The 19,172-nt window shown below is 40.9% G+C and overlaps 1 protein-coding gene across 1 annotated transcript in view; it reads right to left on the minus strand.

The window, feature by feature from the left end:
• Positions 1–12,908, minus strand: part of CCDC158 (coiled-coil domain containing 158) — a gene marked incomplete at its 3' end in the record, with an annotated part of 17,290 nt that extends 4,382 nt beyond the window's left edge. The window contains exons 1-10 of the mRNA XM_010285921.1: positions 12,729–12,908; positions 12,195–12,301; positions 11,602–11,929; positions 11,176–11,259; positions 10,447–10,550; positions 9,136–9,241; positions 5,320–5,439; positions 3,115–3,312; positions 1,385–1,867; positions 437–626 (exon numbers count right to left, since the gene is read on the minus strand). Of these exons, the coding sequence (XP_010284223.1) occupies positions 437–626; positions 1,385–1,867; positions 3,115–3,312; positions 5,320–5,439; positions 9,136–9,241; positions 10,447–10,550; positions 11,176–11,259; positions 11,602–11,929; positions 12,195–12,301; positions 12,729–12,908 (1,900 nt within the window). The remainder of the gene's footprint in view (positions 1–436; positions 627–1,384; positions 1,868–3,114; positions 3,313–5,319; positions 5,440–9,135; positions 9,242–10,446; positions 10,551–11,175; positions 11,260–11,601; positions 11,930–12,194; positions 12,302–12,728) is intronic.
• Between the last annotated feature and the right edge of the window lie 6,264 nt (positions 12,909–19,172).

Genomic DNA, 19,172 nt, shown 5'->3' on the forward strand with positions numbered 1-19,172 from the left:
AGAGTTAGAACATAAAACTTTTCAATATCATTGTAGCAAAACCACACAAAACGGAAACAAAGTTTTGCTGTAATTTGAGCACAGATGGTTAATGGCATCCACTATAGTGCTCTTAAATAACCCTCAGGAAAAAAGTGGTCAAGTTTTTATTCTGTGACTTAGTAGATTTGCCTCCTTGGTCTCCAGAGTCAGGCGGTTTAAGTATTTTTGCTCAGGGTAGTGACAGACTGCCATAAAGATTGTATTCCCATCACACTGTGCCAGAATCCCAAATCATGACACAGCTGTCTGAGGCAATCTGACCATCACGTGCTGGCAGCGAAGCTTCTGCTGTACCAGCAGCCATATTTGGATTCAGCAAGCAAGCTGCTCTTTTATTTTTAACATCAGCCCAATGTAGCAGCTATCAGAGCTGAGCTGAGTTGAGGCTCCCTACCTGCAAGGCCAGCTAGCTTGCTCCGACTGGCTTGGAGTTCATTCATTAGCTGGTCTTTTTCCAGTTTCATATCATTAAGTGCATGGAGCCTCTCAGTGCATGTGTTAACCAGTTTAACCTTCTGCAGTTCCAGTTCACTCAGTCTGGCCTCCGTTTCATGTATTCGGGCTTCTTTCTCATCCTTTGTAATCTACTTACATAAAAAACAATAGTAACTATGTGTAATATACATAATTATATAAAATAACCAAAAAGATGTGCAGACATCATCATTACTTTAAATCTCAGTTGTCACAGTTTGGGGCAAGAAAGAGAGTAAAGCAGACAAATTACTTTTGTCAAAATTGCTAATCCATAAAAAAGAGTGCAATAGAATCTGATCTGATGGCTTTACAGCATGTTTATCTTTACCAGGTGTATGATATGAAAATGATTTCCATCCTCTTATACCAGTACCTCCATATTCACTCCGAATGTTCAACTCTCTTCCCACAGAAGAGGATGAAATTCCCTATCTGGAATGCATTTTTTCTTAAGATGCTGACCTGCCTAAGATTACCATATCCTCTAATTCTTGCCTGAGAAATAACCAGTTATAAACAGTGTCTTCAGCTGGGAATTCTGAGTGCTCACTGTCTGTTATTTCTCAGTAACACTGTGTATTTCTGGTTCTGTTACTGGTGTGGACAATGTATCACCGAGGACAGCATGTTACATTCCAGCTTTCTCAAGCCTTTTGGCAACTGCTTTTTGCAGTGAATTACTCATTTCTGGTGGTAATGTGATAATATTATTCTTCTCTGCTCAGTAACTCTTTTAGTGCTGTTAGGATTCAAGGTGCATTGTCTGTCCTGCTTTAAAACCACAGTATTAGCACATGAAGGTAAGCATTTAAAACGAGAAAACATTTAACATCTTAGAGACATACATACAGCATCATTTGCACACCTTAAGTTCTTCTACTTTGAGTTTCCAGTCATTTACTTCTTTAATAAGCTGAGATTTCTCAACTTCAATTGCTCCAGTAGTTCGACTGTGCTGGCCCACAATCTGGGTCATGTTATCAATTTGCTTTTGGAAGATCTCAATAGTCCTTTCCTTCTCTACCAGCTGCACTTTCAGTGCTTCACACTCTGACCGCACATGGTGTAAACGGTCCTCTTCATTCTTTAGATGCTGGAGTTCCTGCACCGTACTGCCAAGTTGTGAATGCAGCTTCTTGATTTCCTTATCGGCAACCTCAAGGGCTCCCTCCTTCGCCTGTAGACGGGCTGTCAGATTCGACACGGTTTTCTCAGCAGCCTCCAAATCGATCTGTTTGGCTCTAAGACCTTCTTTAACTTCACAGAGTGTTTTCTTAGTTGACTCCAGTTGGACAGTCAAAGAGGAGATTCTTCCAATGCTTTCATTTTTTTCCTTAACTGCAGCCATCTGAATAATAGCAATACAAGGATCAACCAAGAGAATTGTTTATTTCTACCTTTAGAATTTCCTGTCACATTTCTAGTTTTCTATAGTTCATCTTAAACACATGAGTGTTACAGGAAAATTAGGTCAGCATGGTCTGATCTACAGTGACTGTGTGATTCTTCTGGTTTTCCTCTTTCTCCATTTTAATAAACGAAGTATTGCTTAGAATATCTTTTATTTCATTATAGAAAATGACAAATGTTAAACTGATGTAAAAAAATCAATAAACCGGCAATGTTAGTATAAAATTTAGGGCAGCTGAGGCTAAAGAACTTGATGTCTTAAAACTTGACTGACTGCACTGTAAGGGGGGGGGGGGGGGGGGGGGGGGGGGGAGTATGTACATGAATAATTTACTACTGATTTCATTCCTGCAGGCAGCAATGTGCACCATTTAAAGCACAAAGTACTGTGACTCAGGAGCTGCTAATAGTACAAAATAGAAGAGAAGAATGAACTTTCTGGTCAGAGGATTTTGAAGGAAATGTAAAACAATGTGTGAGGTAGCACAGGCCTGTGGTTTGGTAGCAAATTAAGGAATAAACTTTATCTTCACTCATAATGCAAACTAGGTTACCTAATTACAGCTCGTTTTCGAGGGGCTGAAGTCTTGAAGACAGGAGAACGTACTACGAGTCAGTGTCTAGGAACCTACGTTGTCAGAAGTAATTCTTTCTGACATAGCACTGCATTCATCGTATGATAGCATCATAAAAACTTCATTATGTTTCCAGTAAGCACTAAATAAAGTAAGGCATTATGAAGGCCTTTAATTTACTGATTTTTCCTAGAAGAGTGCTCACTAACAAAAATACTACCTTCAATCCTTCGTTTGTTACCCCTGGCAGCATCAAACTTACTGAAAATGTATAAAATGTTGTTTTGGAGGTTTACAGTCAAAATGAAACACACGATCAGCAGAACATTCCTTTTCTCTTAAGGCTTGCATGTCAAAAATCAAAATTAAAAATAATGCTTCCACTTCTTCATCAGTAAAGAGAAATGAAGGCTGGACAGGTCAGATTAATAGAAAATAATGCAAATTCTGATTGTCACATATCTGCATCTTTGGAAGGAAAATTTTGGCACATGAGCTCCAGAGGCCTCCCAAGCATGGTAACCAGTTACAGCCTTTCCAGCCGAAGTAGAGCCCCCAGTTGGTGCGCTTTCTATCCTCAACACTGTGATAACTGCAGTTGCTCACCAACCTGGTGCTCCGTTTGTCTGTGGCATTCAGTCCTCATTTCCTTCATTGTGTTTTCGACGAGCTGCAATTGCATGTTTTTGTTGTCCAGTTCTCTCCTTAGATGGTCAATGGTGATGCTGTTGTCTGTGTTCCGATCCCAAAATCGCTTGTTCTGCTCTTTTTCTAGACTTAGTTCTATCTCCTTTTTATGAACTTCAGTCTACAAGAAATTAAAGTCATCTCTCTCCGTGAATCACATTCAGAATTTTGTTGTTCTTTCTCTTAACATTAGCAACAATTACACAATCACATCTCTGAGAATAGGGACTTCTGCGTGGATTTATATGTAGCAGAAGACAGGAAAATTGGCTAAGCTAGTCTGACACCTCCTACATGTTTTCTTTCAAGAAAGCAGTAACTTTCAACTTTATATATTGCTGCTATAATTATTTTGAAGCCTGTTAACACCTCAATGCTCGTCTTTCATGTCATTTATATCTATCCCAAAATCAGTATAAGCTATAAAATGAAAAGAAGATTATACTGTGTCAACATCAAATGAAAAACAATGAAGCACTACATGACATGCTAAGGAAGGCTGCTCTTGATAAATACCCATCTTTGCCGGTGTCGTGGTTTAGCCCCAGCTGGCAACTAAGCACCACGCAGCCGCTCGCTCACTCCCCCTCCCGCAGTGGGACGGAGAAGAGAATTGGGAACAAAACTCGTGGCTTGAGATAAACACGGTTTAATAGGACAGAAAGAAAGAAGGGAACAACAATGATAATACCAACAAAGGAATGTACAAGAACAACTGATGCCCAATACAGCAATTGCTCACCACCCCGTGATCGACAGCCCGTCCCCGAGCAGCGATTTCCGCCCCCCAGCCAACTCCAGTTTATGTACTGGGCATGACGTCGTATGGTAGGGAATATCTCTTTGGCCAGTCTGGGTCAGCTGTCCCGGCTGTGTCCCCTCCCAGCTCCCCGTGCACCCCCAGCCTGCTCGCTGGCAGGCCAGCACAAGAAGCTGGACTGTCCTAGACTGCTCAGCAACAACCCAAAACATCAGCACACTATCAACAGTTTCTCATCCCAAATCCAAAACACAGTCTCACACTAGCTTCTGTGAAGAAAACCAGCTCTATCCTGGCTGAAACCAGGACAGCCGGTAATAAGAAATGATCATTGCTCGTTTCATTTCATGCAGTAATTTGTCACATGTTCTCCAGAGCTTAAATCTTTTCCACATCAGACATAATCCTAACAGTACATAATTGAAATGACAAATGATAATTTAAAAATGTAAATAATACTAAAAAACCTGACATACACATTTTAGAGCTACTAATTATCAATAGGCATTTCTGCTAAGCATAACTTTTGCTATTGTTAAAGCTGAAGCAGAGAGCTAAGTAGGAAGCTCAGAGAACTGCAGAATGAAAACATGAGCTGAAGACACAGAAACAAAAGGAATCCTAAGATAAGATTCCTAACCTTCAATTATGCAATGATTATTCTGACTCCAGTCTTCTTTATAGCTATGTACAATCTGCAGGAAAAGATTTACACTAACATATTCTTGAATAAGAGAACACCATGTGGAAAGAAATAATTTCAACATCTCCTTCAGAAGCACTGTGACACTAACTGGGGAAAAAAAACCTAACGAAACCACACAAACTAATACCCCAAAATTCAGTCATTAAGGAATAATCTTATGTAAGAAGAAAAGCAAGGTTAATTATAGTACACAAAGGCAGCTGTGATGAAACCAGCCCTGTGTGGTAAATGGGTTTTACACTGTTCAATCTGTGAATATTCCCAATCAGTTACGAAGGAATGTTTAGTGCTGCTAGGAAAATCCTGCATATGTCTTGCAAAATATGTGTTAAGGGACCAAGGTTCCTTAACAGAGGGATGTAAACTGTGAGGTTAAAGTGAAGGTGGCTCAGCACCTTTAATATGATTTGCATAGGATTCAAGGATTTTGAATTTATGACAAAGTTAATCTTAATTCTGAATGGCCTGCATTGCTAATGGCAAAGGCCTTTGGGAAACTTTATTCACAGCTAATTCAAATTTCTAGTAAAAAATAATCCTCAAACTTAATTGTAAGAGGCCTGCTGCAGTTTGGAAACAAGCAATGTGCAAATCTGAACACCAGCACTAAGGAGAGGCTTTTAGAAAGCAAGATTTTTTTCAGTATTATCACTTGTTTTTACCAACAATTGATGAATCTGGTTCTTCAGATTTCCAGATTCTTGGTTGCGTTGATCCTGTTCTGTCTGAGCTTCTGCCATCTCGGAATGAGCTAGGTGCAACTGCTTCTCAAGATCTTCAACCTAGAAAAGAGACAAACATTCAGTAAGAATCATCTTAAAGTATTATATTTTAAATAGTACATTAGATTTCTTCCAGTTTTCTTCTAGGTTCTACTCGAAAAAAGTCCAAATGTCATCTTTGGCTCAGCAGTTATTCTCTAGGTGTATTCGTATTTTATTGTCGTCTTTTAGTGATTAAGCTCAATTTCACTGCAGAGTTAACTGAGATTTCTGAGAATGAATTGGCTCCCACCCTGATCCACAGCTCTTCCAAAATTCCTTACCTACACCGTAAAAATTGACTGGAATGGGAGAAAAGCCACTTTCAAAAAAAAGTTCAAGCTCCTTGCTTCATTTGCAGTACTACTAGTAGAAAAGCCAATATAATGCAAGTACAAGTAAAACGCAATTTATACGGAATTGTATTTTCTCATTCAATGAGAAAATACACAAAATCTCTTACAGTGCTCTTCTAATAAACACTTTATGATCTGCAATCTCTCCTTTGGCTAACATAAAAATCTGGGCACTTCCTTGCTACTTCCTTAAAAATGTTTCTTCAACTTGTGACAAAAGCAATAATCTCTCCCCTTCCTCTTCTGTCCCTCACCTCCTCTTTCATTCATCGGATTATAATGAGGACATAATTCTTTTCTATTAGTAATGGACCATTTATGCAGGGCTAGTCCCAAAACCTCACTTCCTTCACTAAATGGGGGCTGGGAACATCAGGTTGATATGAGAGTGTGCTGTCAAGGAAAGTTCTGAAGATCTTCTTATGAAGTTTTTCTTCCCCAAAATTGCATAAAATCAGTAGAGCTCCAATGCCTAAGCAGGAGAAGAACATTATCAGGGCCTTGTCTTCCTGTAATTGCCTGAGGTCCTTTTTGAAAAGGATTTCTCTCATCTTGTGGAGCCCTTCATCAGAAGGAGAAATCTCAGCAAATCCTAGATTACTTCTCCCTGCAGCCCTCCTTACACAACTACGCCCTATTTCCACAGAAAATCTAAGCCTGAAATACACCCTCTACGGAGCTCAGTGATTGTCTACAACATTTTCAATAGGGCTTTCACAGACAGTGACAAAAAGAGCTGTCCTCACACAGGGCCTTTCCTGTACAATTAAGTTAATTTAAGGAGAATTTGGTCCCAAGTGTATATTTAGCCATATTCACTTTGCATTTAATGATACAGTGAAGTTCTTGAGACGCACCTAGGCCTAACAGCAGGTTTTACGTAGCTAAGGCAGGGAGGTACATTCTTTCACTATGAATACATAAGGAAATCTATAGGCAAACATGTTATGCTCCTAACAGTAGTCACTTTCTCTGAAAGGATGCAACTTCTGGCACTGTATGAGATGACGGACCCATCTATAATGCTTTTTAGTAAAGATATCAACACAGGCATATCCAAACAGAACACTTAGGTATTTACATTTATATCCACTAAGTTAAGCACCAGATTTTCTGACTGTTGAAACTATCGATTATCAACAAGTTACACTAGCCTCAGTTTTTACCTACTGCCTTGAAAATCTTCGTTGCTAAGGGGTTTTCCTATAAGAGAAGCTGTGGAGAAATGCTTGTTGTAAAAGAGAGACATACAGTAGTAAAAGTTTTATTTAGATTCTCTCTCACACCTTCCCAGGAATGACTCCATGTAACAGACTGAGATCAAATGATCTCCAGCTATTAACTTGTCTCTCACTGAAGTCTACCTTAGCAATTCTGTGTATTACACTTCCTATCCAAAAGCAAATTCTATTGGACCAAGAGGCATGTTCTTTTATAGATATATAAACGCAACATTTTCTGGAGTTGGTAGACTGTGAAAAACAGCCTTAAATGGATTCCCAGTTCCCAATTTTACATCTGTCATGACAGAAACATTACGAAAGGGAACACACCTAAGGATATACACTAGTTACAGCTACGTATGTGATATGATCTTATGCTGTGCACTGCACGTTTTAAATCAAAAGAATTCGGGTAAAGTGATCTACAGGAAAAGCATACTGTATCTTATACTCTTCCTTAAGGATGAAATACAGTAATGGAGATTAATTGACAAATTCTCCATAGTTCAGTTAGTATGCTGTGAGAAGTTCCTTTTGGAACTGACTAGTGTGAGTTTTGATACATGTGAATCCATGGAACTGATAAAAATGGAACTACAGAAATGTCCTTCCTGCTGTGATTTATAGTGCAAGTACACATACAGCACGGCTCCACAGGCTTGACCTGCACATCCCTGCTATTCCATTCTCAGACCTTTTTGGATCAGGAGACTATCAGCTCTGCCAAACTTCACAGCACTCCCGTGACCTGAACTTTCCCCTTCCAATAGTATGTAGGAGAAGGATGCCTAAAACCTCATGACTTGTAATCTAAGCTGGATTTGGATCCATCAAGCATTTCTGCATGGGTCATCTCTGCTAATTCTTAAAGGGAGCAGAGTGCAACTGTTTTCGATAATTTTCCAAAACTACGAAAGAATTTAAAGATAATAAAATTGTTTGTAAAATAGGAATCCAAAGCAGTGAAATAAGTGAAAGATGCAGCAGATGTGATATAGAAACAGGATATAAAATGCTGCAGTTAATGATGTGGCAGAGGTTCTGTGCTGGGACTGCAAGAAGTTCTCTCCATTTGTCTGCAGTAATTCCCTGCTGTACTACCTGGAAAAGAGTTGGTCTTCGGGGAGAAGCATGGTTAAAAAAGTTTGCCAAGACTGAAGAAATGGTTTGAACATACAGATGCTGGCCAGCCTGTCTTGTTTGCCTGTATTATATCCGGCTGATAAAAAGCCTTTTGATTTCAATGAATGTTAAAGTTTCTTAACTCCCAATGGGGCATCTCTGAGCACCTGAATGCTTCTTAAGCACTGCTGTAGTCTTTATGTTCTCCCACCCTTGCACTTATCAAAATAAAAGTTACCGAAGAATTTTTCTGGGTAGTACGACTTAAATAAGAAGCTATTTTTACTGCCCTGTTTTTGCTGATAAATTCTCTGGTGGTATAGTGAAACAATGTTCTTGTTGTGCATGTGCAAGCGATGTTTACAGTGCAGAATCATTTCACGTATTTCCAGAAGGCATCATTAATGGTATATTCTCAATACATCTGGCAAAACTATTTTGTCTTCAGTAAGTTTTGCAAAGCTATTTTGTGGTAGAGAAAGATAACTTGTTCTTAAAAGTAATACAAAGGATATTAAGGATAATGTAATTTATCTTATTGTCCACACAGTGGAAAATAAGGTGAAAAGGTGAGAGGTGAAAAGTCAACCAAGCTGGGTCATAGCTGGTGGCCTGTGAAATGAATCCAAGTTCCCCCTTAATTTCCCTCTACAGACACCTACCAACCCCTATGAAGCAAATTACGAGAAATTTAAAGGAGACATAGCTCCTTTAAAAAAGAACACAACGTCCACCAGTGGATAACTGCCCCCCACCCCGCCAAACTGTGGACCCTCAAGCAGCCACCACCAAAGAATGTGTCAAAGCTCAGCCTGCCAAAAATCCAAAACCAATATAACTCCCTCCCCACCAACAGGCCAACCTATGAAACAATAGGTTTTCTTTTTCCTTTTCTTCTTTTTTCTCCTTTTTCCGAAGCAATCCCTTATGAAAACCCTTCCCTTATCCAGAACACCTCATATATCCACATATCCAGTTTCATTGGCACTAACACTAACACACAGATCCATACACACCTTGTCTTCATACATTCTCTTAGCCTCTCGTAATTCAGAACGTAGATGAGAAACCGTAGATTCCAGGTGACTGACTTGACATGCATGCACTGAACTTGGTTGTTCTCTAGAAAGTTTTAGGTGGAGAAATCAGAAACTGTAAGAACCACGAAAGCATGAAACGTATGTATTTGATTTCACTGCGATTAGTATGACCACTGAAACTTACTGCTTTCAAGTATAATTATCTTTTATAGCGGGATCACATAAAAATTACACCTTCTTACTGGTTAGATTTCCTCTCTGATATCTACCTTACATAAAATTACATAAATTGAAATCTTGATGCTTTTTACTCCTGATAGAACTTGCCTGAGAATAAATGGGTTAAGAAAGCTAAGTCTGCTTTCAAACGCACCCCAACTATTCTACAAGCAGAACTGAAAAGCATTTTGCTATCAGCTCTTCAGTCTCAACTGAAGCTTGTCACATATTAATGCATACAGATATTTAAATCTCATCTTAAGTTTGCAACACTGCATGGCATGTCCTCATTTTTTAATTGATACACTGCGCACTGATTTCCGAGTCATCAAATGGGTGGTGAGAATTAGGGTCTTTTTACTCTCCCTCAATTGTTACCAAAGTCAACAGTACCAACATAGCTATTTATCCCAAATGAAAAATACCCTTTCTTTAAAATTACTGTTCATTATTATTTGTACATGTATGCAAACAACCCAACTGTTTACCCATTCTTCTGCGTGACTTAACCAATATGCTGCTGGAAATGAATTTTGTATTTGAACCTGCAGAACATTTAGAAGGCAAAGGTCTGGTGCAATGCAGCCACCTAAAAGTACACTCAGCCACAGCTTTTAGCTTACATTCTCTTCCATCCCTTAACTCGAGTCATGTACTCTGCAGAAACTGTTTACAACTCAGATAACAGAAATCCATTGTTCCAGAAGCTAGTGGTGTGAACAGAGCTGACAGCTTCAGCCAGTTTGAACTTCCACTGACTTTGCTGGCCTTACTCTTCTTCTGAACCACAGAAGTCTGAGAAGAGATCCAGCCTGAGTGTCCCGATGCTCAGAGTCTGCCTAATGCATGGCTAGTCTGCCGCTCCTCTATATAGCATGATTTAATGGGTTTTTTTATTTTTTCCCCTTTTTCTTGTTCATTCCATAATTTATGCAAGGACTACTTAACTCTTTAAACAAAGACACTAAGAAATCAAAAGCATAGGGCAGAGAGTATACTAGCAGCATAAGCTTTCTCTCAAATTAAGGTTACTCTTAACATTTTCTACACTGCAATCAAAAAGCATACTGAATGATCTCCACCTGGCTTCGCATACTATTTTCATAGCTGCGTGCCCTGTTAGCTTTTTTAGTTAGTGCTGCCACCTCCTGTTCATGCTCACTTATTAGCTGCTTGATCCCATTTCAAAAAGAAAACACTGGTTATAATTTCAGTCTCATCAAATAATAACTTCTCCACTGAAAAAGTAATGATATTTTCCAATAGTCAGAAATGTAATCATTTTGATGTTCTACTGTGAATGAAATATTATGTATTGCGTTATTGACCCTTTTTTTTTTTTGAACAGGTTACTGTATAATTCAGGTGGATAGCTGGGGAAATTAGGACTTCTTGAAGAAGGGAGGACAAAGCTCTTAGTGAAATTAGTAAGAAAAAGCTGATGTAACCATTAAAGTGATAACTTTCACTCTTCTCTTTTAATGGTGGAACTAGTCTCCCAACAAATTCTAGATGTCCACCTAAGCGACCAATCACACTTAGAAAAGTAAGATGTACAGATGCTTCGAAAAATAGTATTTTTTTGAGGCAGTGAATAAAACAGGAAATTGACAGCATGGAAGGAAAAAGAAGCAGGAAATCAAGCGCAAATAAACACCTGGAATGAACAATTAAGTGCTCAAAAACATCGCTTGCTGCCCTCCAGACACTTCCCCCCAATATCCATCATCAGAAAAGAATTCGCTGTGGAATGTGAAAAAACATCAATTTGTATTTTATGAATAAATAAATGGAAACCAGATACCTATTTTGATGTTGCTGAAGCAGAAGTTGTTTTTGGGTCTGTGAATCTATTTTCAATGACTGAAGTTCTTCTTCCACCTATTGTAAACAGATCACAATGCTAACCACTAAAGAAAAGAATGTATAAATGGTAGTTTTCCATGTGTAATTCCCTTCCTTTTGCTTCCACCTTCAACTGTGAAAATGTGCACGATACAGATGAAATTCCAGCAATAAAACCAATCTCAAGTTGGGGACGGCATAAAAGGCTGGCATACCAGCAATCTGCCATCTTAACTGCAAAGCAGCATTTGTACCTCCTTATGCCATAACCTTTTCCTTAGGCCAGTTTAGATTGGAGCTCATGTTATTTTCAAAAATATTTTCTAAAAAAAAAGAACACAGATTGTTTGAAGGAAAAGTAGCACTTTCTTCACGTACCAGGACAACCTTTTCTTTGAGGTATGACACCTCTGAGTCTAAAACTTGCAGGACGTCAGCAAATGCTGTGCTCAAGTTGTGGATGTGTAGGCTAGTGATACTCTCGTGCTCATATAGTTTCTTGCCTGTGCTGTCTTTGTAGTCCATTAGGATGCCACGTAGCTCCAGAAGTACTTCCTCATGGCTGTGTACCATCTTTTTCAAATGCTCAGTTTGGCTGTCAGCCTCCCTCAGCATCTCCTCCTGCAGTTGGTTGGCAGCTTCCAGCTCTTGAATAGTATGTTTTAGCTGTATTTTTATATTCTCTTGGCTCTGGGATTCCTTTTGTCTGAATTTAGAAACCAAAGAAATAATTTAAAAAACGGGATTTACATCACAGGTTTTTATCCTGACTGATAGGTTTAATACCCATCTTGATTAACTGCTGCTGTTTACAATTACAAAATAAGCCATTTTCTAAACCAAGGTGCCATATTGTCATTGTCTTCATTCCTGAGGGCGAGTTTCTCACTTAGGAGATCTGGTGTGCCTCTCAAAGCCCACATATACACTCTGCCTACACAGATGTAATACATCTGTCTAGCCCTTCATACCTGGTATCCTGAAGCACATCTCTTTCCAACTGCACTTCCATCAGTTTGGTCTGCAAATCAGCAATGATTCTTAAATTGATTTTCTGTTGTTCATGTAGCTCAGTGGTCTAAAGGGAAAAAAAAAAAACAACTAGCCATCCTAAACCAACCGGAATACTGAACACGTAACTTGAAAAAAAAGAGGCTGAGAGAAGCATGGGTATGGGAATTAAGAGGTTTGCAGGGGTTTTTTTAAGTTCTATTGGTTTTTTTTGGTTTTTTTTTTTTTTTTTAATATTTCTCAGTTAATCAGCTAGTCACACTATGCTGCGGTAGACTGACTATGCATGGAACACTGTTACAGGGATCGTGCCAGCAACATTATTACCCATTGCCTATTTTTGTCTGTCAAATGACATGTGGGAATCATGATGGCCAAGTACAATCTACAGCAGCCAAGAGGCTACCCAAAATAGCACTGGCAAAAACTCAGCAATGACAAAAACAATAAAAGTTCATCTATACTTAAAAAGCTGCCCCAAATTTGCCACTCACTTCATTCAGCCTGTTCTGCACATCCCTACTTTCCTGCGAGTATTCTTCCAGAACATTTTCCACGTGTTCTTTGCCAGCACTACTCATGTTTTTTTTCTCAGAATCAGTATGTATTTCACATTTGGAAGAGAAGAGACTATTGGGTGGACTGCTACCAGTACTAGAGGCTGAGTTTTCCATCGCTGTGCTGAGATTGAAGGAAGCTAAAACATTCTGGTTGTCGAGACATGGGCTAGCAACACCTGAAAGGCAGATAAATTAAGTGTTGAAACAAGAGTTGTTACATGAGAATAAGCAGTCATCTGTACCAACTGGGCATTAGTGCCCCTCAGTGCCTATCCATCCATAGTCAAACCTAGGAATCGTTTTTCCCAAGGACAACAAGCCCCGACAATTCTAGGGTTGCACACTGAGTGGGGAATGCCAGTGTTCAGAGGAGAACACTTCAAAACTGCTCTGCCTTGACCTTGGGCTTACGTCAAAAAGAGCTATTGGAGGTGCAGGTCCTAAAGAAGATTAAACTTGAAACATGAACTTATGAGCACCCTTCTAAATCACATAGTAGTCTGCAATGTTCATACTGATTTACTCCCAAATTTTGTTCTGAAATCTGTTTAATGCTTGCTCATGCTAGGCATATTGCCGCTTGGTGAACATTCCTCATGACTCAAAGAATGCATCATTGATTCCACTGGGAATTTGGTGGCTTCTTCATGGACTTCCAGAGCCTCTTTTGTTTATCTTTCCAGTGCCTCCCTGCAGAATAGCACACGGAAACAGGTACTACATAGAAAGCAGGACTGAAGGCAGAAGAGTATCCAACTGCACTGCATCACAAATGCAACCTGAATAACTGAAAAGAGAAGTGAAGCCAACTGAAAAGAGAAGCGAAACTAAGTAATTTATTCGGTAACGCTGTTCAATTTTCCTGGTTTGTACCTTCATTTCGCAATGCAGCACTGCATCTTCCAACTGCTGCAGCTCCACTGAGCTATCCTGTTTTGCCACTAGCAGGCATAATGTATAAAGTCCAAGCAAGTAAAATAACACTCCACCAAACAAACAGAACTAAATTGGTTTATCTTCTGAAAAGGGACTTCTTTTTATTTACACATTTTTTCTTCTGGCCAGTAAAATACTACCTTACTGACACAAAACTCTAACTGTATGGTCCATCAAAACCACAGAAATCTCTCAAATATTTCATTTGCAGGCATAATAAGAAACATCTCAGAAAACTTGTACAATCAGAGGAAGTTTTTGGTTATGTAAAACCTCGAGCACAGAAGAAAGGAAACCTGTGCCGATTCACACCATCTTATTTTATTGGAATCAATCAGGTAACAGATAATTTCCTACATTCAGGGGCAGGGGGTGGGGGTGGGGTGTGCAAAGAAAGTAGAAGAATAAGGAGGAAAAAAAAAAAGGTAAAAGGAATTTTCCTGACCAAAGGAGAAGAGACTATTATGCAAGTTTTGGCAGTTCACTGATAAGCTGCAAACAGAAGAAAGCTAAGAGGAAACATGAAGAAAAAAAAGAGTTGAGGGACAAAGAGGCATCTGGAATTATGGAAAAATATCCTAAGTGGCAAGTCTACAGTCGAGGAAGGAATACAACATCAGCAAGGAAAGCAGCTCCCTGTCACTTAGCATCAGTACCGTTCTGTGTGCATAGCAGGACTGTGACATTCACAAATGACCCAATTACAACATGCACAGTTGATTTCTGTCCACACAGCACTTTTTTTCAAAATGCAACAAGTCCCTGTGTCTATGCGCTGCACTTGTTATGCTGCCTCTCTGCATTTGTATTAATGCATCCCGATAAACCTGGATTTTCATTCGATAACATTACTGATGAAAAGGATTAGAGGACACAGATGAAAGCAGAGCTGCACAGCACGGGGCAAAGCATCCTGAGGAGTCTGTTACCCTGAAAGTGGGAAGAAGGCCCTGTTTTGTGGAATATAACCTAAATGCATAAACAGTTTAAAAGAATTACCAGACAGACCCCCAGGACTAATAAATTTGACAGCTGGGACAGACATTCAGACTCAGTAAGTCTTTACATTCTAATTCCCTAAGCAAAAATACCACTTTTTCCTGACCATTTTTCTGTGCATCTGCCACTACACACTGTTGCAATGAGCACAGTGGTGAGATGACACTTTGGTTTGATCCATCAGAGCCTCAGGGAGTCAGTAAACGAAAGCTTTAGAAAGAAAAACACCACCCCCGTTCTTCTCAGTTGGCCATTAATTTTCGAACTCGTTAATGATGCTTCTTGGGAGAAACTTTCAAATATTACATACACAACTGTGTATAAAACCCACTAAATCCATGCACCACCTTCTGGGGAAAAAAGAAATAAATCATCCAAAACAGTTAAATGACTGAATATCACAACTATCACTTTTCCAATGCTGAATGATTCTGAATATAATAGTAGGCAGAATCCTGGACCCCTGCAATTCCATTATCAAAGGGCAGTACTATAGCCTGCTATTTGTGCAGAGATCCCATCGCCAGCAGGAAGAACTCATTCCATTGTGGACAGAAATGAAGATATCATCCTGGCACACAAATTACAACTGATCAGTGTAATTCACCCTTCACAGTAGCGTGTCTTGGGCACCCTTATCCTTAAATTTTCTCTTCACATCTTTTCTGTCACATTAATATAACAGACTACACCTTAGGAATCTCTTGGCTTACATTTTCGGTGAGTGTACCGACAGATGGCAGGTATGGGAATTTCTCTAACAAACAAAACCTGTGCGCTACCTTTAATTCCTGGATAGTCTCGCTCATCGTAACAGCACCTGTGAAGAGAAAGATCTGTCCTTATTTTCTAATATATTAATAATCAACTTCATGTAATAAAAATGAATTTTGCCCATCTAACTTTAATACTGCAGGAGGAACTAAAGGATATTGAAGAAGATAGTTTCTCTGCTTTTTCAAGACCTACGCTTTGTCTTGTCAGGAAAACACAGATGCAGGCTTTTATAAGTACTTATTAACATTGTCTGTTAAATTTTGCAACAACAATTAAATGTTAAATCATATGCACTGTCACTTTCCTACAATGTTTCCAGATACAGAATTTTTCTACAAGGAACAGTGAAAGCAAGCTTTCTATAAACATCTCCCTTGATCTACGTAAGTTGTCTGTCCCAATCTGCTCGATTAAGGCCAAACAGACTTTCTCTGCACAAAGTGCTTGTGGAGTTATACCCAAAAGAAAAGTAAAACTAAGTCTGGGGGGAGCTCAAGGTGGGCAAGTCTAAACTTGTATGTCTAGTTTTGGGAGTGGGATTGCTACTAACGGCCCTTTGGGAACTAGTCTGTGAAGCTTTACCTCAGGGGAAAAGGAAAAAAAAAAAAAGGAAAAATTAAGAAGTTATTACTCAGGGGTAGTTTTGAGCTGGATGGAATTTGATGGGGTTTTATTTGCATTCTCCTGGGTGATTAGTCCTCTGGAGACACAGGACTACCGTGTAGGTCAAGAGGTAGCTGCAGTAGTACTTTCCACACCATGGAGAATTTTAAACCCTCAATATACCTATTTGACTGAAAAAAACCACCGTGGGTGCTTTAATGGAGAAAAGTGGAGCCCTTTATCGCAGACTCCAAGCCCGAGTACCACAAATCCGTCCTTCACGTGAAAATACTGCCTCCAACTCTCACAGAGCAGCCCCTTTAAGTTCAACTGCACCACGACAACAGGGCCATCTTTCCAAAACCAGGACGGGCCATGTCATTCCCCCCGCCCGGATTTTCCGTGTGGCGACGGAAAGCGAGGCCGACGGCGGCAGCGGATCTCCCCGACGGCGACAGCGGCGCGGGTCCTGTGGCGCGCCGACAAAATGGCCGCCGCATGCGGCCACCTGCTTTTCCGTGGCGGGAAACGAGGGGGCCCTTGAGCGCCCCGACCGGCCTCTGCCGCCTGCGCAGGTCTGCTCCGAAGACCATTCTTGCCTCTATCAACTCTCCACAACTCGGCGGCGAGCGGCTTTTTACCTCAGCAGGACGCGCACCGGTTATTGCCTCTCCAGAGAAACTGCTCTCTCACGGTGAGGGGAACCGACGCGCTCCTTCTCCAGCCTCCTCTGCGGGAAGGGGCCGTCCCGCGGCTGCGACCCGATCCCTCTGGGAGCCGCCCGCTTTATCTCAGCGCCGCCTCGGGGATCCTGTGGCGGAGAAGCCAGCAGCCTGGGCGCCGTCCCCATTCCCTTCCTTTGCCGACCCTCAGTCTCAAAATGGCCGCTCAGATGTGCCCTCCTCAGGCTGTGGGCAGCGGAATTAAGGCGCAGGTGATTTTATGGCGCCGTGGTTGAGACTAGAGATAAAAATCCTCTCATACGGGAGGGCCTGGGTGGTTTTCTTCATGGTATTTGTATTTGGTTATCAAGGTAGCACGTTTAGGGGGGTGACCATGAGCTGGCTGAAGGCAGAACTGGGGTGAGGGGGCTTCCTCCCGTCAGAGAAAAGCCCAGAGGGCCAAAAGCAGCTTCCCAAAAATCTAGTTCAGAAAGGAAAATTAAAATATTTTGGTTTTTACATTTTTTTACTTCAGAGATGAAATGTTTTTGAATTCACAAAGGTAATTGCCTGACTAGTATTCTCAGCTCTCCGTGAGAGAGTGGGTGCAGAGTCAAGAGACAATCTTTACTTCAGCAAAGAAAATAGATGTGGCTAACTGTCCCATTTTGGATCTTGATTTCAGGAGTGAAATATAGATGCCACCTCTCTTCAAGTTACTGAAAATAACAGCCGACAGCTTGTACCACACATTCCATGTTATAAGTCTCTAGGAACACGTGTATGAACTGGGCTCAAACCAAGATCATCAGAGAACTGGAAAACTTAAGTCAGAGCAAACTCAGAAGACAGACGTATATGTTTATGTATTTAAATACCTGACTAGGAAGAAAACCACATAACCATTCCTTAAAGGAGAACACATCATTTTAATTTACAACAGAAAAAAACCATTCACCTAGTGCTAAAAGACAACCCTAAAGACAAAGGATGAAAGGTGGTTTTATGTGCACTACTTCAAACTGAGGGAAGAAGAGTAAGCGTTAACCGGCTGAAAATAGAACTCTAGCCTCCGCTCTCCCAGCTCCACCACGCTCCAGAGTTGTCAGTGTATCATCAGCAGCAAAAAACACACGCAGAGGATGGGAAACGGCTCGAGGAAGGAAAGACAGACATCAGGAAAAAAAAAGGCAGCACCGAAAAGATGTATGTTTCCTCTATGCACAGAGAAAAGGGGCAACGGAGTTTATAGGTAAGTACGCTATACAAGACCTTGAAACCAGATTTCAATGCTGAGATTCTCAGGTGTTAACAAAGCATGAAAAACTCATCCGGGGGGCGGCCCGCACCTACCTCTGACAGAGAGTGGTGAGGTTTGTTTCTGCTGTATTTTGGACGGTGCACTGAGGTTTTGCTCCTTGCTGTGGGGTTGGGAGAGGAGGGGGACACTGGTCGCTTCGCATTCGCGCCTGCTTTTGCCGGGCTGTGCATCCGGCTCCCAAACCCCTCCGGAGCCGTTGGGAGCCACCTGCCCCTTACCCCAGCCCCTTTGCCCGCCTCGGTAGCCTTGGGAACAAACTCCTCCTCTGGAGCCGATCATGTGCATGAGGGAGAGCCAATAAACGCCGCACCCCGTGTGTGATTTCTCCGCGAAGTGTCATTCAAAGTCCGGCTTCAGCGGGCAACTCGATACCTTTTCCCCATCAGGGCCGTGGCGGGGTGCTTTCTGCGGAGCGTTACCTCTGTTGGCAACACGTGTCTTTTTTTGTCTGGTGTTTCGTGGGAGTCCAGGTCTTGAGCACCCCAGCTTCTTTGCTGCTTCCCCCTGCCACTCCTGAAACACCAATTACACCCTAGGGATAGAATAACTCTTTTAGGCTGTAACTCCTGAATAACGTTTCTCCTAGTTTGGGAGTTTTTCAGAAGAAAAACCGAAGAGGCACCACAGTTGAGTATGAGCCGTGCAGGGGGGATACAGCTCCAGAAGGAGGTAAGGGAGTAATTTGTGTCAGCAGAGGCCCTACTTCTAAAATACCTGGGCCATACCACCATCCATTTCAGATTTAGTTAAAGGTTAATAATGGCTTTAACTGTTAAATAATAATATTTGGGGGACACACACACAGACCCTGAAATTAATCTGTCTGAACCTCCTGTGTTTCTTTATATGCCACATATCAAACATAAACGTCTACAGAATTTGACCTGCTTTTCACAGGATGAGCTCAGAGATAGGGCTTTGTCATTACAGCTCGCTGTGATGTCTGGCCTTACAATAGGAGCATCTGGCCATGTGCCTCAGGTGACTTTAGCTGTAATCCATCTTGCAAGAAACAGAGATAAATACTACACAACTGTTCAATTAAATGAGGTGATGGTTGCTCTAATTACCCATAATTAT

This window comes from Phaethon lepturus, unplaced genomic scaffold (genome assembly GCF_000687285.1).
Source record: "Phaethon lepturus isolate BGI_N335 unplaced genomic scaffold, ASM68728v1 scaffold18224, whole genome shotgun sequence".
In the NCBI taxonomy this organism is placed as follows: Eukaryota; Metazoa; Chordata; class Aves; order Phaethontiformes; family Phaethontidae; genus Phaethon; species Phaethon lepturus.